The 22,360-nt window shown below is 45.9% G+C and overlaps 1 protein-coding gene across 9 annotated transcripts in view; it reads left to right on the forward strand.

The window, feature by feature from the left end:
* Positions 1-22,360, forward strand: part of TRAPPC10 (trafficking protein particle complex subunit 10) — a 102,128-nt gene that overhangs the window by 31,178 nt on the left and 48,590 nt on the right. For 2 of the 9 annotated variants that reach the window (XM_070489025.1, XM_070489026.1), the window contains exons 4-8: positions 7,567-7,763; positions 11,957-12,152; positions 13,991-14,102; positions 16,550-16,797; positions 17,088-17,144. The exons of 1 other annotated variant lie outside the window; for it this stretch is intronic. In XM_070489025.1, the coding sequence (XP_070345126.1) occupies positions 7,567-7,763; positions 11,957-12,152; positions 13,991-14,102; positions 16,550-16,797; positions 17,088-17,144 (810 nt within the window). Of the gene's footprint in view, positions 1-7,566; positions 7,764-11,956; positions 12,153-13,990; positions 14,103-16,549; positions 16,798-17,087; positions 17,145-22,360 lie in introns of those variants that run through there. 6 more of the 9 variants (XM_044751054.2, XM_070489027.1, XM_070489028.1 and 3 more) reach the window with 5 other exon arrangements.

Below are 22,360 nucleotides of genomic sequence, written 5' to 3' on the forward strand. Positions count from 1 at the left end.
ATATATAAATTGTTGCATACTGTGACATTTTAACCTGAATCTGAGGCTGCAGAAGTCGTTCTTTGTAATTTTAATGAGCGGGGACTCGAAGCTCAGGCCTCGTTTCCCCTGGACTTTGCCCCTGGGCCACACCTTTTGCGTTTGCTGGTTTTGCTTTGTGACCTTTCCCAGGGGAGTCGTTGATGGTCTGACTCCCCCAGCAGTGAGTGTGACGGCACGTCTGAGATGTCGTCTAGAAGGGAAGCTGGTTAGAGACTCAGTGTCCAGGGTGTTTATCGGGGGCCAGTCATGTAGGCAGCCTCTGCCTGGCATGTACCAAAACTGTGGAGTCCCAGAGGGGAGCAGGTGTCAGCACAAGCCATAGTGTTTGTACCGCAGTTTAGGCCCAGTGAGGCACTCTTGCCTCACGGTGGCGGGAACCCTCCCCAAATCCGCGTTCCCAGATGCCAGCCTTGGGAGCAGGCCCAGAAGTGGCCGTCCCGCCTGCTGTGCTGACTCTTCTCTACAGCCCTCAGTGGCAGTGTTAGATTCGACCTCGTGTGAGGGGTTGTCCGATTTCTCCATGCTATAGTTCTTTTTTGCCCTTGCAACCAAGAAGCCCTCTCTGGGGAGCCCCTTTCAGACCACATGAGGGTCCTGCTCCTTGTCCTGCTTAGATTTAGCGCCCACTGATGATCCTTCCTGAACCAGTCTTTACTCAGAGCTGCAAATGCCATTCCCCTAAATGTCTCAGCTGGTGCTATGCTCTGGAGAAGAGTCTGTCTGGGTTTCTGCTTTATTTAATGCTCTGTAGTCAGTTATCCTTGCTTATCTTGGTGCTTGAGTTGTCCCGGATTTGCCCACTGAGTGTCACCTCCAGCTGGCTCCTGTGTCCTTTGGAGCATTTTCTAACTTTCTGGCATAGCGACGTATTCTTGGTTCTTGGACCTTTGCTCCCTTGTCCTGGGATCAGCCATTTCTTCATGGAGCACTCGGGGAGTATCGCCGTGTCTATGCCCTTCAGTAGGCGGAGTTGAGAGAGTACACATCTTAGAAATCCTGAGTTGATGCTCATGCCTCCAACTGTAGCCTAACCCCACAGGCTCCTTCTTGCCGTAGCCCAGTCCATGTTGATCTCCGCCCTGGCTCCCAGCAGCGTCCACACGTTAGCTGCTCAGTCCTGCAGTCTGTGCACAGTGCTTTCAGAATTGCTGCGCCCAGGAACAGACCCGCGGAGAGCCCCGCGTTCGTTCACCTGGTCCTCTTCCAGGTGACTGCATTGTGATCAGAGTGGCTTTATGAAACTTGTCTTCTCTGTGTCCAAATAAATGATCAGTTTTTGTGGTTGTTCCATGTGTGTTTGAGAATGTATTTTCTCTGTTTTCAGATTATAATGGTAAATATGTGTTTGTAAGAGCTGTCTTACTGGTTGTATTGTTTAGCTCATTTCTGTTTTGCTGTGTTGTCCTCTTGGCCTGTCTTGAACTGACAGTGCCATGTTCAACTCTTCTATTATTGGTGTGTTCTACCCTCTTGCATCTTCCGTAAGTCCTGTTTTCTGTAGGTGGTTGATCTTATTATTTAGTTGTATAGGTATTCATAAATATATTTTTTATGGAGCAAAATATGTAATTAAAAAACCAGTTTCTGAGTAGTGTATCATGTTTAGGAAGGCCTGGTCTATCTGAAGATAAGAATTGATCTTCTCCTATATGTTCTTTTAATCATTTGATAGTTTGTTTTATATTTGGACCTGTATAGTTTCAGGTTATTTTTGTGTGTAGTAGGAGATTTGGGGCTTCATGATCTAATATTATAGTCTAAATGGGTAGCAAATTAGTTTGACTTCATTTCATAATCGACTGTCTTTTCCCCACTTATCAAAAGTGTCACCTTTATTTTAAACCAACATCCTGTATGCGCAATATCCTAGACACCTCAGTTCTATTAACCATTGTCTGTTCTGTGCCAGGACCAGACTTCTAATTATTACATTTTTATAATATGTATTGGTATCTCTTCTTTAAAATAAATCTCTTGGCTATTTTCTCTTCCTTAGAAATTTTAGAATCAGATTGTTAGGTGTATAAATTTTGTTTTCCCAAAATGGCTGTACCAATATATCCCATCCCACATGCTCTTCTCTACTCGCTAGTGACATTCCTCCATTGAGAGGCTGGTCTGTGTTTCCTCCAGTTGAATCTGAGAGGGCCTCTGCCTGGCAGAAGGGGCACTGTGACTTTTGAAAAAGACTGAGTCATAAAAGGTAATGTGTCTCCTGCTGGGTCCTCTTGGTATGCTTGCTCTTAGAGCCCAGACACCATTGTGTGAGGAAGTGAAGTCCCCATGGGAAGGCCACCTGGAGGTGTAGAGCCCCGGTCCCAGCAGGTCCTGGCCAACACGCTAGCGTCCGCCAGCAGGCGTGGGCTGGCCCCTGCGCCCAGCCTTCTAGCGCCACAGCTCACGCTAGGTGGAGCAGGCGAGCTATCCACCAAATCGCTGGCTCGTAGACTCGTGAGCAGAGTAAATCTTCCGGACCACCGCATAGTGTAGAGGTTTGTGGCAAAGCAGGAGGTGACTGGAATAGCAGTTGAAAAGAAAAAGACAAGACTGGAGGCGCTTTGATTGGGATTGCCTTGAGTAAGTTACAGGTTCACCTGAGAAGAATTTCAGTAATCATGAATCTTCCCACCTGGGGACATGGTTTGTGTCTCCATTCTTTATGCCGTTTTTGTGTCCTTTAGTAATGGGTCATAACATTTTTCATAAAAATATAGTTTTTGTGGACATTATGAAGGAGGTTTCTTTTCCTAAAATTACATTTTCTAATAGAGAGCCTCTGTTTTTTTGTTCTTGTTGTAGGTTTTTGTTTTGTTTCAGTTTTGAGTATTATCTCTTAAGCAAAAGTTCCTGGAGCAAGTTGATAATGTTTAGGATCTTAGATTTAAAAGTAAAACTCTTAGTTATGTTCTCTCAGTAGTTGCTTTAGGGTTTATAGTGTACGTCAGTAACTTACCACCTCAGTCATGACCTTCAGGTCACGTTCTACTGCCACGCGGGCTGAGAACTTCCCAGCAGTGTGCTGTGCCGTCGTGGCATACGTGTTAATCCTCTGCGTGTTACAGACCCCACAGGAGGTTGTTACTCTTATGTTTTCAGTCAGTTATGTTTTCAGGAGATGAAGCATAAGAGAACACGTCTTCATATCTGCCTGCATGAGGACCATTCTCAGAGCTCCCCTGTCCTCTGTGCAGATCCCGAGTTCCCATGGGGTTCGTCTCCTCCACTGAAGGACTTCCTTCACGTCTTAGAGTGCAGGTCCATTGCTGCTGAGTTCTGGCAGCTCTCATATGTCTGAGAAAGTTTTTATTTTGCCTCACTTTAATTTACTTCACTGAGTATAGAATTCTGGTTTGACAGTTCTTTTTTCCTTTCGACACTTAAAGTTGTTAGTCCGCTGTCTTGGTTTCCATTGTTACCCATGAGAAATCTTTCATTTTTGTTGTGTTACTTTCCACATAAAGTGTCTTTTTTTTCTTTGGGTTTTAAGATTTTTTCCGTTTATCACTGGTTTTAAACAATTTGATTATGATATGCCTTAGTATAGTTTTCTTCATGTTTCTTGTGCTTTGGGTTTTTTGGGCTTCTTTGCCTTATAAGTTTGATCAAATTTGGAACATTTTTGGTTATTATTTCTGCAAATATTTTTTATGTTTCTCCCTTTCTCTCCTTTGGGGACTCCAGTTAATTATATATTAGGCCACTTGAAGTCTTGCAGCTCACTGACGCGCTGTTGATGTTTGATCAGTCATGTGTTTCATTTGGATAATTTCTGTTTTTCTGTCTTCAAGTTAACTAACTGTTTCTTTTGCAGTGTCTAATCCGCCCTTAGTCCCACCCAGTGTATTTTTCAGTTTAGACTTTGTGGTTTTCATCTCTAGAAGTTCCACGTGGGTCTTTTCCTTCTTTTTAAAAGATCTTCCATGTCTCTGCTTAACATTAGTCTTTCTTCTGCCTTCTTGAATATATGAAATATGGTTATAGTAACTATTTAAATGGCTTTGTCTGCTAATTCTATTATCTGTGTCATTACTGAGTCTATTTCTATTGACTGATTTTTCTACTTACTATGGGTCATATATTCTTTCTTCTTTGTCTACCTGGCAAGTTTTTATTGGATGCCAGACATTGTGAATTTTATCTTGTTTGATGCTGGTATATTTGTAATCCTAAAAGTTTTCTTGAGTTTTGTTTAATCTGCTTGCTAAGTTTGATCCTTTTAGGTATTGATTTTATGATTTAATGGGTCTGGAGCAGTGCCCAGTCCAGCCCTAGTTATTCCTTACTTCCTGAGTGCCCCACCCAGTGACTTGAGGTTTTCCAGTCTGGCCCCTTTCCAGGCCCCTTGTGAGTGTCTAGTCCTGCCTGCTGGGTCTCTCCATGGCTTTGGGTGGTACATGCACACATGTGCTGATCAATTCCCTGCTGAATACTCGAGGGGCCCCTCTGCAGACCTCTTGGGTTCTCTTTGTGCTTGGTGCACTCTCTTCCAGGATACTCCGACCTCCTATGAAGTCAGCTGCCTTCGTCTCCCAGGACTCTTCGGCCCTTTCTCATCCACGCAGGGCATCTGCCAGACTTTCCCTCAGTGCCCTGCCATGTGCTGTGGTCTGGAAACTCCAGGGGGTCAGCTGGGCCCCTCGCCGGGCTCACCTCATTTCCCTCTCTTGAGGATCTCTGTCCTTTGTCCCCTGATATCCAGGGTTTTGAAAACCCTTGATTCATGGGGTTTTTTTCGGTTGTTTCAGGTGGCTGTGTCAGTCTGGTCCCTGTACTTCGTCTCATCTGGAAGTGAGAGTCCTGTGCACTGATTGATGTCAGCATGCACTCGTTGATTTCTAGTTTTTGCAGTGTAATTCATTCCTGTCATCATTTATTTTAATGCTCAAATTGTCCCAGATTTGGCCTCTGTGACCTTTTGAAATGTCCTTATTCTTTTAGCACTCCCTTACACAGGATTTTCCAGGGTCCTCTGGTCCTGTCCCTGCTGAAGCTCTGGGGTCAGCTGTTGCTCCAAGGAGCCGTGGTTCTTTCTGGTGGAAAACTGTATTTAGAAATGAAGATCTGGAGTTAGGAGTGCTCTTTGTTGTTGAGCCCTCGCAGCGGACTTACCTAGAGAATAGATGTATGTGGTATGTGTATGCATGTGTGTCCGTCCACACATACATTTGCGTGTGTTCCATATGTAGCTTTGTGGCATGCACACACATCGTGTACGCACACACAATCCAATTCCAATCCAACACCACAGGGTTAATTCTGGTAACTCCCATCTCTGACACGGAGAAGCCAGGCACTCCTTGTCTTCCATGTGTTTGCTTATTCGAACAATCGCTGTCAGTGAGCGTTCTCCTGTCACTGAGTCCTGTTCCCCCACAACACAGTGCCCCTCTCTGCTCTGGGGCTGCCGCTTTGTGCTGGATCACCCCCTCCTAGGACCTCACGTGATCCACAACACGCCGGGCAAGGTCACGCCCAGAGGGAGGGCCTCTCTGCCCTGCTAGGCCTCGGACACCTCGTGTCCTTCATCACTTCGCGTGGGGTCCCACGTCTTGTTCTGTGATACCCTCCTCGCTCTGCTTGTCTCTGGTGCTGGGGCGGGGCTGCTCCTTGTCCCCCATCAGGACCCCTTCCCCACCATCCCACTAGTGGGTTCTTCTTCTTTTAGCTTGTTTCCTTAGGGACCCTTAATGTCACTGGCTCAGCGTGGGCTCCTCTCCTGAGGAGTCACCAAGTCTTTGTAGTGATGTTTGGTAACGTTTGCTGTTTGCTCTCTGTCGTGAGTGGTGAGCTAGATTGTGTACTCCTGATTCCCTCAGAACTTTGGGGAACTCTGCCCTGCTGCTCAGTGAGGTCTCTTCCTGAGAGTCCTGGCAGACTGCCCAGCGGAGTGTCCCAAGAAGGGACACTGGGGTCCCCTCAGGGGGTGCAGCAGTCCCTCCCTGGTGTGGAGAGCGGGGCTGGGGGTGGGCCTGGAGTCGGGTGGGGGGCACCTGGAGCTTTCACAGCCCTTCCCGGCTCCCTGACTTGGTGGGGCCCTGTGATTGGTGTCTGCTCACTGACTCTAAGGCTGTGGGGTCTGTGGCTGCCAGCCCTCTGGCCTTTTGGTTTCGCTTTCCAGGTGTGATGTATCCGGGCTCTTGGAGTTCTGACAGCACACCAGCATTGTAAACCTCATCTTCAAGTCCTAAGAACCGCCAGTCTCTGGAGGAGATGCCATAACTGATGGATGTGAATTCGCAGAAAATTGATTTTTGCAAGATAGTTTTCATCTTAATTTTTTAGCAAAAGGTCGTTTCAGATTGTATTTGTTTCTCATTTAAACTGAGGACATGGCAATTTTTAAAATCAGACTAAAATTATAAGCACTGTCCTTTGGATCTTTTCACTATTAATTAAACCAAAAGTGGGACTAGATATAGAATTTGAGATTTAACTCATTCGTGGATAATCACATTAGCACATGTCTGTATGAGCGTTGTTCAAGAGAGTGAAAAATCCAGAGAAAATACAGGCAGGATGATAAGGAATCTTTCTGTTAAAAGAGGGGAAAGGATATATTTAAATAGAGGTATTAATTATAGTTCTCAAAGGTTTTTAGATGCCTAATTTTGAAAGGAATTAAGCATCTTGGTTTTAGATTTTCTCTCTGGGTCTGCCAAGTGGATTTGCGGAGCCTAAGAGCAATTATCAACAGAGTTAGACATAGCAAGGACAGTTCCTGTTTCCCTGTTCTCTCTGGAAGAGGACTGAGGATGGACTCACTGGCTTTTGTGCAGGTGGGGTGCTGTCTTTGGCAGGTGATGTTTGGGCCTCTGAGTCAGAAGGAGCATTGATTTTTAGGACCAGGATGGCTCCTCTGTCAATCCCTGGGAATCAGAAGAGCTTGCAAGAAGCACTAGGTTGTGCTCTTTCCTTGGGTTTGCGTTGGAAGCGGCCTTGCCCCTGACATGGTCTGTGAGTGGCATCGAGGTTAGAGTGGTTTTAGGGGCTTGCAGAGAGCTGAGGGGCTGCAGAGAAAACTGCCGGGAGGCAGGCCTTGGCTTCCTACAAATGGCCTTGGCCCTGCAGTGACAACTAGCCAGCACGATGACAGCTAGCCTGCAGCAGGAGGAGCTGGTCGCCTCCGCCATCAAGGCAGGACACACGACTGGATGGGCTTCATGCAGTGCTCGGGTTCAGGGCCTTTGGCCATAGAGACCTGGGTTTGAAGGTCCCAACTTACCTAGTAGACTCCGTCACTGTGGCAACTCACCGAGCTCTCTAACTCTCAGTCTCTTCCTCATAACTTTGGAGGACCTTCCCTCAGTGTCAGGAGTATCTGGGGACCGTGTGCACCGAGGGCATGGTGCTGAGCCTGCCCAGAATGCCCACAGGTGTGGCCAGTGCTGGGCTTTACATGGAGTGTCCCTGTGTCGGAGCCATAAGGCCCTGCGGCCTCTGTGTTCTCTGTTATCAGACACGTTTTGCCCTGTAAACTAAAGCGCATTGATTAACTTGCTTTCACAGTGACTTATTTATTTTTAGGATACTGAAGTGTATAAAGCTACAGTAAAAGACGACCTTACCAAGTGGCAGAATGTTCTGAAAGCTCATAGCTCTGTGGACTGGTTAATAGTGGTAGTTGAAAATGATGCCAAGAAAAAAAACAAAACCAACATCCTTCCCCGAACTTCTATTGTGGACAAAATAAGAAATGATTTTTGTAATAAACAGAGTGACAGGTAAGTGTATCTTTAATTTTCCCTCCTTGGGCTGATAGCTGGATGATGCTGGCTCCTGGGTAGCGATGAAAGTTTACTCTGAGCAACTGTAGTGTTCCTGACCTGGAGCATGTGATGGGGGTGCCCAAGAGACCAGGGCCCTCCCCTCCTGCTCTGGCAGGCAAAGAACTGTGAGCAGTAACGCCCTGTGTGTGGCGTGGGAGGGGCGGGTCCAGTGGCTCAGTGACCGTGGAAGAGACCACACAGTGGGTCCCCTTTCTGAAGATTGGTAATGGGTGTTAGCACAAGAATGGCTTCTCGAAGTCCTGCAGTCCTGTGTACAGCAGGATTCCTTAAATGTTTTGTAGCTATGGAACCCTGTGTTTTGTTTGTTTACCATATCACCTATTAAGGGTTCCTAAAAACAAGCTATAAAATGCTGACTTACTCTCCTTCGGAAACTTGAAAGTGACTCGGAAATTCTGGTGGCCACTTTGTTGCACGGACTTCCTTTCCCCTCTTGCTCATCCCTGTCTGAGTCCTGTTGTCATCCTTCCTCTTTGGCGATGCCATTCCCAGCCTGACACTTATATAATTTACCGTCTTCCTCTCCTAGTTTAGCACTTTAACTCGCCCAGGTCCGGGGGTGCAGTGGTGACCCTGCTCCCTGCACTGCTACAGTGTGATCTAGTGGCAGAAACAGGCATTACTCCACCCCCAGCTCGCCACGACTGTGGTTGCCACATCTGTGGTCACCACACCTTTGGTCACCATGGTGACACATGCTCAGTGGGAGGGTTCCAGAGTGCAGCAAGAGCCTGGAGTAGGAGAGCTGGACTGCTCTGGGGGCTAATGGAGCTGCCCTGAGAAAGCAGCAGTGGGGCTAAGAAATGAAGGATGCATAGGAGTTGAAGGAAGAGATCCTGAGTGTATGTGGCTGGGAGTACCAACCAGACACTGCCACATGGCTCCTTTATTCTGTGGCTGCATCTTGTCAGGGCCACCCAACGAACTGACAATTCTTCTAAGGAAGGAGCCATAGGTGGACTTCGTTTTTATGTTCCACACAATACTGAGTACATAGTAATGTTCAAACTTGCCTTATTTATAGTTTGAATTAAATATTAGATTGTCCAGCTTATGGTTTATCTTAGAGAAATTTTGTGCAATCTGGACTTTGGGAATTTTTTCCTAAGGTCTGTTATTCATAAATTAGTTATCACAAAGGAATCAGCTTGACGTTTTATCAAGATGCTCCGTAACTGAGTGTCCGTTCCTTCACTGCAATGCAGGTACACTAACATTTTTGTTCTGAAGGAAGGAATAGATGCCCTGGGCCTGGAGGGAAGAGAGCTCTGTTTCACCAGCTGAAGGAAAAGTGGGCCAGCATGGCATAGTGAAGCAAGAGATGGAGCCAAAAATCAAACCAAATGGCCTTTCAGTTGTTAATAAAACAAATCATATTTGTTTGGGATTTTATTAAGTAAATAAATTGGTACTAATGGTGTGTATTAGTCTAAACTTATGAAATGTTCAAATTGTATGATTTTTCAAAGTGCCTATTGCTTGCTTTTAAGCCTACATTATTATTTTTTTATCTAATTGCCGAAAGTATGTTTCTGCTGAGCCTATTTAAAACTAACTTGCTTTTAATGACTATTCGTTATACGTAAAATTTAACTTACTAAAATCTTTAACATTTCATCTTTAATATTTAAACATACCATCTAACATTTTGATTTTCGTCAGTTTGCAAAGCCACCTTTAACAAATCTGTACTTCATTTTTTAATGTAAAAACCTGGGTCACGTTTTCATAAATTTGAATTTAGTAATGTCTGTATTGACAATTGTTTTATTAGGTAATATAACTTCCGGCCTTTGGAAATATCGGAACACGTGGCCCTGAAGTGGCTTACCTTTTTTTTAACTTTAATCTTGTATTTAATTTATGATTATAAATATTACATGTTTATTGTAGAATTATTAGAAAAAGACAGTAAGCAAAAGGAAAATAGATACTAACTGTTAGTGTTTGGTGTATCTTTCAGACTTTTTACGCGTAATGTTTTGTGCTTGCTTTTTTCATTTAGTACGTTGTAAAAATTTTGCCATCAGCAGTAAATGTGCGTCTGTACCCTATCGTTAACGAGTGCATGGTGTCTCACAGCATCAAGGCGCGTAAGGCATTTGTACAGTCTTCTGCTAGACGTATAAGTTACTGCTTACTTAGTATTGTAAACAATATTATAAACATCCTTCTAGCTTAGATGGTGTATACATCCTTAATTATTTCCTTAGGCTAAATCTCTAAAAGGAACATTCCTCGGTAAAAGGTTTTGTGCATTTTTCAGGCTTTTGGTAAGTATCGCTAAATCAGAGGGTTGGCTTATTAATTGTGCCAGCAGCTGTCCCAGTGACTGGCAGAGACCCAGCCTGGAGCCACTCGTTGTGCTGCGCCTCGGGACAGCCGTGCAGCAGGCCCTGTGAAGATGCTGCTCTCCTCCAGATTGGGCCCACCAGCCTGGGCTCTCCCTCTCTGAGCCAACCATCTAGGCTTGATGTGAATTTCTGAAGCATAGCGCTTTCTTGTTGATAAAAGGAGAAGAAGATCTGGCAACAGTAAATGCTGAAGGACGTAATGAGGGATAGAGAATATAATGAGTATATCGTCTGAGTGATAAGCACCAGGTCCCTGAAAAAAAATTTTGTTTTGATGATTGGTGTTTGTGTTTGTTTCCTTTTCTACTCCACCCTGTAGGCATAGGGAGAATTCTGTGTCTGGTGAGGAATAAATGTTGATAGTTACAGTCCTTGAGAATGCCTTAAGGATAAACTACTGAACTGATAGATTCCAGCAGTTCATAGATTGAATAAATACATGTTAGCCCTTTGGGATCTTAGGAGTGGGCTGACTGGACCCCTTCATCTGTCAGGGGCAGAAATATTCTCAGAGGGGTGGAGTGACTGGAATCACAGCCAGCTGCCGATTTGATAGTTGTCTTCCCGGTGCTGACCTTTCACCTGGTGGGTCTGCTAGAGTGTGGGCTGCTTCCCCTGTTTTGTCTCCTGGCTTATGATTCCACAGATTAGCCCTTCCTCCAGAGGGCGTGAGGGGGCACAGAGACAGTGAAACTTAGAATCTCTTCTTTTTGCTACTTGCTGGTGATTCAGGTGAAATATTTACTGAGGAGAAATGTTGACGCTCCTAGCATCAATATTTTAAAATTATTTCTCAGTTCAGATTTATTCATATTTCTAAATTATTATTATCAAGGATAAAGTTAGTTACCTTTTCCAACCTGTTAGATGAGTATGTTGCCTTTTCCAAATCCATTGGAAACTCTCTTAGTTTTATGCCTTTGGTATTTTTACACCACAGATGCAGTCTTTTTGTAGTGAGATTGTATCACACCTATGTGTTCAGCCATATTCATTAAGCCTTTACTTATTACTTATTTATTAACCCTGCTCTTGAGGAGCTCCCAGTCTGGTGGGAGAGACGGACCTACAGAGAGAGAAGGTGTTTACAACGTGGCCCTCCCGTGGTCGCGGTGTAATCACAGTGGGGGCCGAGCAGGCAGAGCAGCTTGGGGGGCGGGGGGTGGGGAGGGCTCAGTGAGGATGTGTCAGCTGGGCCGGGGTTGAAGGGTGAATGGGAGCGTGCTAGGTGAGAGAGGAGAGCGTGAGAAGTTCAGAGGGCTGAACTGGGAATACTAAGAATTCAAGCCATAGACACCTAGGTTGGATCCATGTTATAATGGTCGGCATGTGCCATGTTATTGCATTCTAACTTTTATCCTGTCAATTACAAGGAACTAGAGATTTTTGAAGGGAGCAGGGAAAACAAGGTTTGGCAACTAAGTGTGATATAATCACCTTATTTTACAGAGATCCCTGGAGGCAGGGTCTAAGACTCAAGACTTGTCATAAATCCCTCTCCCCTTTCCAGTCCATTCTACAGCAACTCTCGGAACAGTAGTTACTGCTCATGGGGCATCAAACCTGTTCTTGAGGAGGCCTTTTCCTCGTCTGATTTCTCACTGCCTGCCTGATGTCTTTCACCAGTTAAAGAAGGAAGAAAGGCAGGGAGGAGGGAGGAGGAAAGGAAGGGGAGGAAAGGAGTCAGTTTTCACTCCAGGAGAATGGTGGCACCTGGGCAGTGGTACTGTGCTTGGAGAGTATTTTCCAGATAGTCCGTTCATGTCTCTGCAGGTGTGTCGTGCTCTCCGACCCCTTGAAGGACTCTTCTCGAACTCAGGAATCCTGGAATGCCTTCCTGACCAAACTCAGGACATTGCTTCTTATGTCTTTTACCAAAAACTTAGGCAAGTTTGAGGATGACATGAGAACCTTGAGGGAGAAGAGGACTGAGCCAGGCTGGAGCTTTTGTGAATATTTCATGGTTCAGGTACTTGATTAATTATAGAACTAGACAGTTTCCTTCTTCTCTCTTTCCCTGTCTGTCTTTCTTAATAGGCAGCTCTCTTCTGGTAATTCTTATTGGCACAGTTTTTCAAACTAAGAGGCAACGTAGTAGCTAACAGATGTTTCAGTCTCTTGGCCTGTCCAGCAGAGAGCAGAGATGGTCTCCTGAGTAATTACGTCATCAGCTCCCCTGCCGCTTCAGAGCTTGGCATCCAGCCTATTTTGAAATGGCCTTGTCCTCAGGCCATTTGACACTAATTGTGGTTTTGTTAGTGTCTTGGGCCTTGTGGGGCATCCACCATGGGAGTGACTCAGGCAGGGGAGCCCTGGCAGTGGTGATGGCCCTGGTGATGAAGATGCCCTCCACCTGCCCAGCACTGGGATGAGATTATGACTGCCTAGGAGTATTTCCTCTGTGGTGTAGTCTTATAGCCTTAGGTTCTAATAAAAAGCTCATCTTAAGCTAGTTTCTTTACCATAGTTTACAAAATGTTTAGGTTTTTAAAATTGTAGTCCACACTCAGCTGTTTTTCTCTTTTGAGAAGAGAAGTGAACAAAGGGGTGTGACGGTATAATTTGGGGATAACACTGCAGGAGGTGACAAGAAGGCTGCTCTTAAGGTCCCTTATTCTTGTTCACCCTATTTTGACTGAAAAAGTATAATTTTCATATTTAAAAATCAGATATGTATTAATTGCTGATGAAATAATACACTTTGAATAAATAAAAGACTAGTTCTGATTAGAAATTCTGGTATTTCTCTTCTTCTGATGCTTAGTGGTACTTGGATGATTGGTAGTCGTAGGGAATTGGAATATGTTCACAATTCCGTGTGATTGACCCATTACAGACCTTCCAGATTGCCCTGTCTTTCCACCCTTCAAGCTTAGTAAACTTAGTGTCTAAGAGTTACAAACAAGAAAGGGGGAGTCTAAATGAACCCAGTGGAATTGGATAAGAATCTGACGTATCAATGTGAACCCATGGTGGGATGGATGGATGGATAGATAGATGGATAGGTAGACAGATACATTCAGAAATATAGATGTGTGTGTGTGAGGGTTGGCACACGTACATATATTTCTTTACTCTGTCCTTTGATCGTGCCTAGAAAAAATGACTCCAGTAACAATGAGCACACCTAGTGTTAGGATCTTGGTTTCCAAACTCCATTCTCCAATAAAAGGTGCCAGGGCTCCCTGTAGAAGTAGTTGATTCTGGGCCTGGGCAAGGAGAATTCAAGATGGACCTGGAATATGCTGTAGAACCAGAAAGAAGTAAGTGCACAAGAAGAGATGGAGGTCCGTCAAAGAGCGTAAGCAGCACCTAAAGGAGCCTCCTAATGGCCAAAGCTGGGGCAGTTGGTGCAACAAAATAAATAACGATAGAATTGGATTTTAACCCATGGAATAAAATTAATATCCATGAGTCTGCATGGCTATAAATAAATCGTTGGTTAAATAAGTAAATGGAGGCAAAGGTTCAGCTCTTCCGTATGGAAGAATTCCAGTTAAAAAATGTCTGGGATGGCAAGGGAGATAGCAAGGATGAGAGGGGAACTGGCGTGTCCCGTGCTGCTGCTGGGCCATGGAGGGTCTCCAGCAGTCATGCTGGCCTCCTCCCACTTCTCTCCTGCCTCCTCTCTGGGCGCGCGTGAGTGTTGCCGTGCTGTGGTCACCGAGTGGATTGTCACTCAGCGTTGTGCGAGCGTTCCTCGCAATGCTGCCTGCTTTCCTCTGGTGTAATCTGCAGTAGCTACGTACTGTTTCACAAAACTGAGTTATGTTTTTGCCTTTTTTAAAACTTTTTTTTGGTGAACAGGAGGAACTTGCCTTTGTTTTTGAGATGCTGCAGCAGTTTGAAGACGCCCTGGTGCAGTATGATGAGCTGGACGCCCTGTTTTCTCAGTATGTTGTCAACTTTGGTGCTGGGGGTGAGTAGTGAAGTTTCGGAAGCAAATTCTTTTCTCAGCGTAGTTTTTCCCACTTTTCAGTAGTTTGGAAACTGCCATGTCTTTAACCAATGATTAAATCATTTGATGTTTTTATACGAATCATGTAGATTCCTATGGGAACTGGAACGGTTCCTGTAGGAAATGAAATGAGAATTAGGAATTAGTCACTTAGACTTTGAGAAGGATCTTAAGTAATGAAATGTTTAAGACGTTTTTCAGGCATAAAGTGTCGTTTCTGTGCTGGTGACGCCCCTGCTTCCGGGCCCCTCGCCAGCACAAGCCTGGGAGTCTTACTTCTCCTGAGAGGCTGTCTTTGTAATATTGGAGCGCTTGTGCAGTGAGTTTTCTATGACACCAGTGTAATGGGTATTCATCTTTTTTTAAAACTTTTAAACAATGTCTTAAATTCTTTTAAAAGTACAAAATTAGTACAATGAAACCATATACAAAGAAAGTTTATAATTGTCCTGTTTGTTGGTTGACATTTATTTTGAGAGAAATGGCATCGTTTTATATAGAAATTTGTCTGTAGCCTGTTCTTATTGACAGCCCCTCACAGGCGTGTCTCCGAGGTCACAGGTCAGTTTCTGAGTTATCTTTGTTCATAGCTGCCTAGTGCTTCCCAGTGTGGATTTGTTCACATGCGTGCAGCCATCCCCTGGTCTTGGACATTTGGGTTGTTTCCGCTCCTGCCACCACAAGCAGTGCTGTCATAGCCATCTTTGAAAACCCTTGTCCCAGTGTCTGAAGAAAGGGCTGATCTCAAGGAACCATAACATCTGCTAGAAAACTTGTGGGAAGATGAGGTGCTGGGACAGTCAGCTTGAGCCAGGGACACTGTCCTTGTTCTGGAGATGATGATGAAATGTCACTGATTGGGTCCCACTCCAAACCAATGGTTATGAAGTTCAGGTTTAGATCCCTTACTTTGCTAAGACAGAAATATAAACATATAACCAAAGCAAAATATTTACTAACAAAATAAAAAAATTTTAGAAGAGGTAAAATTACATTTCTTAGATTTTACATATCCATACTATACATATATATCTTTTAAATATCTTACATATTTCTTACATTATATTTCACATAATTTCTTTGTTCCCTCAGTTTTAAAATAAATCTGGGGCAATTTAAAATCTAGGAGTAAGCCTGGACCACCTTTCACAGCTAAATGATAAAATTGTTCATTTTTGTTCATTTATACAACAAACACTTATTGAGAGCCCACTATGCCAGGCACTGTTCTAAATAGAGTAGGGAGCAAAACAGAATCACTTCTTTCATGGACTTTACGTGAAGGGGGAATAGGCAAAGAAAATACACGTATAACTTGAAGTCACTCACTAATACTGTTAAGCGCAGGCTGCAAAAGAGCCTCCAGGGGAAGGGGCTAGAGTGACAGCAGGTGCTGGCTCATTCAGACAGGACGGTCTGAGAGGTTCTCTGAGGAGGCGGCATTGGACTGAGGCCTGAACGAAACATGGCAGTGAGCCGGGAGAGTACTGAGGACGGGGCGTTGGTCTAGGGACTCTGAGGGGTGGGGAAGCGCCTCACTCAGCCTTCAGGTAAATAGCTCTGAGTGTACGTTCCGTTGGATGAAGGATGCTGTTAGTTGTAGTTGCCCCTTCAGCTATTTAGTAGCGTCAGTATGCCAATATGGAGTCGCTTCCTGATAGGAACATCAAATGACATGGTTATGATAACCTCCTTTTTGGAGTCAGAAAAATGGATTAAACATTTTTTTCATGAATGTCGAATGACTTGTTATTGTAGATTCTTATGTTTATTTTAAGATCATATTTGAGTCTTAAGACAATAAGTTAGAATTGGGGAGTCCTGTTGGCAATTTTTGATAGGCAAGAATTTTTTCCCCTCCTCTTCCTACGTCTACATCTTCCTTGTCCTTTCCTCTAGGAGCATGACTCAGGTAGTTGACGTGGTTGAGTTAGCGACAAGCGTGAGGCTTAAATAAGTAAGGAAAAGTGTGGGACGAAGGAAGGCAAAAAAGACCAGCATGGCCCCGTGAACAGGCTGCTCTCCAGCACACAGGTAGAGGTGAGCTAGCACAGCATGCTCCGGCCCAGGCCTGGAGCCTTCTCAGAGCTGACTGACCACAGAGCCTGAGGTCTGTCTGACCACTTAACCCATCTGACTCTGATTGCTTCCCAAGCTGTTCCTGACCTGGGCATGGTCCCTGTGCTCATCATCAAATGCCGAGTACTAAGTGGGTGTACTTGTGGTAACTACCCCAGGCCTGCATCACTAGCCCAGTTCCACGCCAGACCAAGGGGGGCGGGCCAGCGGCTAGGGAGCAACTGACTGTTAAGCTGCCCATTGGTATACGAGGTCTCATAGTCCTGAGCAAGACTCTCAGAAGGTGAAGTAATCTTAGTCAGCGCCTTTCATGATGTGTGTTTGTTTAGATGGTGCCAACTGGCTGACTTTTTTCTGCCAGCCGGTGAAGAGCTGGAATGGATTGATCCTCCGAAAGCCCATAGATATGGAGAAGCGTGAATTGATACAGAGGCAAGAAGCCACCCTGTTAGATCTGCGCAGTTACCTGTTTTCTCGCCAGTGCACCCTGCTCCTCTTCCTGCAGAGGCCGTGGGAGGTGGCTCAGCGCGCCCTAGAGCTGCTGCACAGCTGTGTGCAGGAGCTGAAGCTCTTGGAAGTGAGTCGTCTCTTTTCCCAATTTACCCGTTTCTTCATTATTCAAACAGAAAACTCTGAACCTTGAAATCCCAGGCATTGAACTGTTGGTGCTTAGGAAGGATTTTTCTTTTTCTGAAATGTCTTTAATTTTTAGCGTATTATTTGTGTAGTTACTCTGTACATTGATTAATTAATTGCTTGAAAATATAATTTCTGCTCTCAGCATGGTGGAGTTCCTGTTGGCCCAAAGCGAGCCTCTTAGATCAGTTTCTTAAAATTACTTTTTAAGATAACTGGCTTATTCCGTAGGAGCTGGTCTTCTCTGATCAAGATTACTCACCTCATGGACGTGCAGAACTAGGTTTTGTAGGTAGACATTTCTTTCAGAACTATCTTTTCATTTTGCACATGAGCATGCGGGTAACAATGTGAGTGACACGCAGCAGGCTGTGCCACATTAATCAGTAGCACGAAGTTTAATGGAAGGGACATTGTAAGTATGTGTGTGCATGTGTGTGTGAAAGAGCCAGTCAGTGAGGCTCTACACTGCTTATCTGTAGGAAATATTTGCCTTTGAAGCTTCATTCGCCCCAGGGCTCCTGAGCTCCTTTACTCCCATGAGTCGTGAGCATTTGAGTGAGGTAGGGGAACTTTGACGACTGTCTGGTCTGCGGTTCTCACCTCTGTTGTTTGAGTGACCTGTCTACCCAGAGAAACGCACACGTGCACATAGGAAATGTTCCGTGTAGCTTCAGAGGATCCATGGATACCCACAGCCCCGGTCCCCTGGTCACAGGCCCAGCGGGTGTCTATTCCATTTTGCAGATGAGGAGAGTGGGTCTGGAAGCGGTCAGTAACTTACCCCGTGACATAACTAGTCACAGAATCCCGACTGTCGAAGCCAGGGCAGTGTCCCTTCTGTTGTGCTCCACACCAGGGCTCCCGGGGGCCCTCTCTAAAGGCCTTAGACGGTGAGGGCACCTTAACCGCATTGGCTGCACCCTTGGGAGGGCTAGTCGTTTGTAACTTAGTAGCGTCTGTTTTGTGTACCCTAGAATACTAAATAACAGGCTCAACACTTGGTTTGAAATAATCTAAAGAGATTTAAACTTTTTCTTAACCAAATGAAGAGCAATTATTTTAGTTAATTTCTAAATAAGAAATACCTGGCCTAGGTGAGGCATAAACTCAAGAATTTAAGAATTTTTATCAAATTATTTTTCTTGCCTTAGACATCTGATCAAGTGAATGAGGAAAACTAATGATTTTCTTTGGCTCCCTCTGAGTAGATTTAGATAATCGGCTTTTGCTCTTCCGACCTAGCTGGGCAGACAAGGGGGCTGGGAGATAACTGTTCATTACTAGGACAGGGCTGTCTGTGTTCATCTGTGTCTGGAGATTTTACCTGGTTTAGAGATTCAGTCTTGTTAGTGGATTGGGGGAAAATTGGGGTATTAGAGTCCAAGCAGTTCACACTTGGCACTTTCAAATGGCGAGACCTGGGGGGGTTCATTAGGAAGTGCTCTTGCTCAGCTTCAGGCAGGTGTGGGAAACCACGGTGGGCAGTGCTGAGCCCAGCCCGTCACAAACTCAAGAGTGTTTAAGAATCTTTCTCACCTTCTTTTTCTTGCCTTTGAAAGTTGACTAGTCATCAGGTGGCTGCTGGCCTGCAGAGAGGAGAGGAGGCGTTGCCAGAGCCAGGCCGAGAGGGCTGCCGTGAGGGGCTGGGCCCTCCGCTGAGGGGCTACTGGCTCTGCAGGAAGGAGCCGGGCACCTACGACCACTTCCCTCTCCTCCTCTGCTCTGATCTCCTGCAGGCATTCTGGAGGCCGGGAGGCGGGGGAGCTGTTGACAGCAGGGGGAAGTGGAAAATGGAGCTGGGAGGCCAGCCAGGACATGCAGCATAGAGTCGGGGTGGCGGTGCCTTTTCTTCTCATGTCGTTGCTCACTTGCAACTGTCCCCTCCTGGAGCCCTTCTCATTCCGGCTTGTCCAGACAGTGCAGGTGGGGCTGCCGGAGGGCATGTTAGCTGTCTCCCTCGTTCACTGCCCAGCAGCACACTTGCCTCCACCTGTCAGCTCTCCCAGTGCACAGTGGGTCCTTCTGCCCGACTTAGCTTGTCCCCTGAGCTCTGTGACCTCCCGGGCCATTGTGGAAGTGAATACACACGGGTGCATTATTACCCTTTTGGCTGGAAAGAGAAACGTGCAAGTAACAGGTGCCTCAGAGGTGCTTGTGGCTCAGGGGCAGTGTGTCAGCGTGATGTGGTTGGGCCCTCGGCTCTCGGGCTCTGTGTGGGCGTGCACTGAGGGCTTCTTAACTGCTTTGTGGTGTTGCGTGCACCTCACATCCTTTGCAGTGTTCTTTCCCCTGGCTCTTTTCTTTCTGAATGAAATGGTCATCGTCGTCTAGATCTTTCCTTGAGTAGAGGCTGTCCCTGCTTTCTATTACATTTATTGCTCTTTTCTGGTTCTGCTATGTCCCTCTTAGATGAGTTGACCAAAGCTGAATGCTGAATTCAAGGAGGACACACCACCCACTTCTCGCTTTCTCCGTCTCTCTCCTTAATGATCCAACTGCTTGGTGCCTGTCCCCTCATGCCCCACCAGCTAGTTGCCGTGTATGCCTGCGCTGTCACCTGTGTCTGCATTTGTCAGCCTAGTGGACGAGGTAGCTAGGCCTCTTGGATGTGCCTTGCCTGCTAAACTGCCTGGGCTTGGAGTCGCCGCGCTCCTTTGTCAGACCCCCGTCCCATGGGTAGATAGGCCTGCACGATCTTCTCTCGTCTTGCTCTCTCGTTTGACCAACGCTGACGTGAATGCTGTTCTCTTGCAGAGCTCCACTGGTGACTTCTTTTTCACTTCAGAAGTGTTTTCCTTGAAGGTGTGACTCGAGTCCAGTTGTCAGGTGTCCTTTGTGAGGGTCAGGTTTTAGGAAAACAGCCAGCACAGAGGCTGGGAGGGTGGTCTCTGGAGGCAGCCTGTCTGCCCTCAGATCCCACCCCCCTTCCCGCCAGGACTTGACTGGTTGACTTACCCTTTGCGCTGCTTTTCCATCTGTGAGATGGGGCAAACCAGTAGCTGCCATTTGGATTGTGAGGACCCATGAGATAACGTGTGTCCAGGGAGCGTTAGCACAGTGCCTGCACGTCATCAGCCCTTCATACAAGTTAGGTCTTAGCGTGACCTTCCTTGTTAACATCTTCTGGAGTATTTCCTCTCAAAGGACAGAGAGTTCCCTGTAAACTCAGGTGCCAGCGTTCTCATGAGACTGTGGAGGTTGTGCGATGCTTGAAGCACAAAATTATTCCCTCAACTTTCTCATCCACGATTCTTCCTGTAGGCTGGCGTTTTGGTGCGGGAAGATTGTTACGTTTGAAATAAGCTTTACAGTTGTCAATTAACTTAAAAAGTTTATTCTTAGAGTTTCTTTTAAATTTTTGTAGAAACATTCAAAATTCAAAAGACTCAAAATTATTTCCTTTTTCTGTACGTTTGATTCTACGCTTGAGAGTAGCCTCATTTCCCTGGGACTAGGCTAGCGTTCTGGTGGATACTTGTTCATGTTCCCATCAGTGGCCAGAGGCCAGCGTTGAGCTTTGGTTCTGACACACAGGGCCGAGGTGGCTCACAATGGTGCCATCCCAGCCGTGGGCCAAGCTGTGGGGACAGAAGCTAGGGACTCGGCCAGCTGCAGACTGGGCCTGCGTGTGGTTCTTTTAGGGTTACACTTATGTTTGTTAATCCATTTTAAGCCCAAAGCCTCAGTATTGCAACCATTTTGTGCATTTCTAATTGTGACATTTCTTTAGCAGAAAATGCTGTGTATATTTACTTTCATGGCTTGTAAAGCATGTCCCGGTAACTTCCTGGTTGATTTATCAGTTGATTTAAAGTATCTTCTTTGAGAGTAGGAGGCAGTGTGGTGGCCAGATGCCGTGGGAACAAGCCCTACCTTTGTGGTAGGGCCTGGAGTCACACCCCGGGGGTGCCAATTAAGAGCCTTAGGTGAGCTCCCTGATTGAAAATCCATAAGAATGGAAATTGTACCTGCCCCATATGGCTGTTAGAGATCAAGGAGTAACATCCATAAAATTAGACCAGTTTTGTGTGAGTTCAAATGACTCCATTGCAGAGTATTTCTTTTTTTCTACAACATTTAAAAATTTTCCCTCCATTTACCACAAGGTGAATATATTCTCTGTATAAATTTGGAAAATACAAATTTAATACAAAAAACAAAGAAGGAAGTCTCATTGCTTAGTCTAATAGCGAGAGGTCCCTTTTGGCCCATGGCTTTTCCGTCTGTAGAGGAACCGCAGGCTGTCATCAATCCCGCTGTGAACACTCGGACTCTTTAAAATTCTTGGTGATCATAGCCATGTGTGTCCTTGTACATCCGTCTTTATGTGATGTATTTGTACAAGTAGAGTTGCTAGTTCAAGGAGACATGTTTTTAAAGCTTTTAATATATATTGTCAAATTGCCTTCCAGAAAGATCGTCCCATTCTCAGTTATACTAGCAATGCCTGTTTTCCTGCATCTTTGGTAAGAAAAAAAGTAATATGTGTATATATTTTAATCTTTAACAAATTGGTAAGTAGAACAATATTAGGAAGATATATTCTAGAAGCCCATTATATGTGTGTTTCATCGACTGCCCGAATGATTTTTTTTTAATGTGTTCACTTCAGGGCTGATTTGTTTTTATCATCTTGTGTTCTGACTGTGTTCGCACACAGGGTGGGCCGAGTAGGAGCAGGACTCCTTGGCATCCCAGAGGAGCCGCCTGGTCTAGAGACTGGCCAGAGCTGCACACAGAGCCCATCCCAGCCAGTCGGCCAGTTTGTGAACAAGGGCCACGTGTGGTCGAAGCTTCCAGGTTAAGCCGCAGGAAATAGATTAGGCCTGTGATCCAGGCTGGCCCACTGGGATTGGTGTTCTGAGGTTGGGGCCCCACAGAGGACAAAAGCCGAGGCGTGGCTCAGGAATGCAGCTCAGGGTCGTCAGGTACTCGCTGTGTACCACACCCTCCGCCGGACTCCTCCGTGGGCAGGCGGAGGCTGTTGTGTGACATTGAGCCATGAGGACCTGCACTGGAAGAGCAGTGGCAATGGGCAGGAGGAGGGAAATGTGAAGGGTGTTGCTGAGGCAGAACGGCAAGAGTTGATGGCTCTCAGGAAGCAGAAAAAGGGTTAGAGGAAAGGACTGCCAGGCATCATTGCAGAGACAGATAACTGCCTGCCAGGCACCGCTGTGAGCGTGGGGCTGGGACACAGGGTGCACGGACGAGGAAGAGACTGGGCCCACTACCCTCAGGAAACCCAGAGAAGAGGGCGTTGAGCCAGCCATGCACGCAGGCTATCAGCACGCTGCTGCCAGGCCAGGAGAGGAATGTTCAGGAGAGGGGCAGCGTCAGGAGGGAGAGCAGCTCTGCGCGGGTGCCGCTGGTCAGCTGAGTAAGCATTTACACGGGGCCTGGTACGAGGGAGGGAGGTTTCTCAGGATGCTTTTTGTGTGAGCCAGGTTTTAAAAGATTCACTCATTCAACAGATGTTCACTTGAGTGCCTCCTTTATGCCAA

Source organism: Equus asinus, chromosome 18 (genome assembly GCF_041296235.1).
Source record: "Equus asinus isolate D_3611 breed Donkey chromosome 18, EquAss-T2T_v2, whole genome shotgun sequence".
NCBI lineage: Eukaryota > Metazoa > Chordata > Mammalia > Perissodactyla > Equidae > Equus > Equus asinus.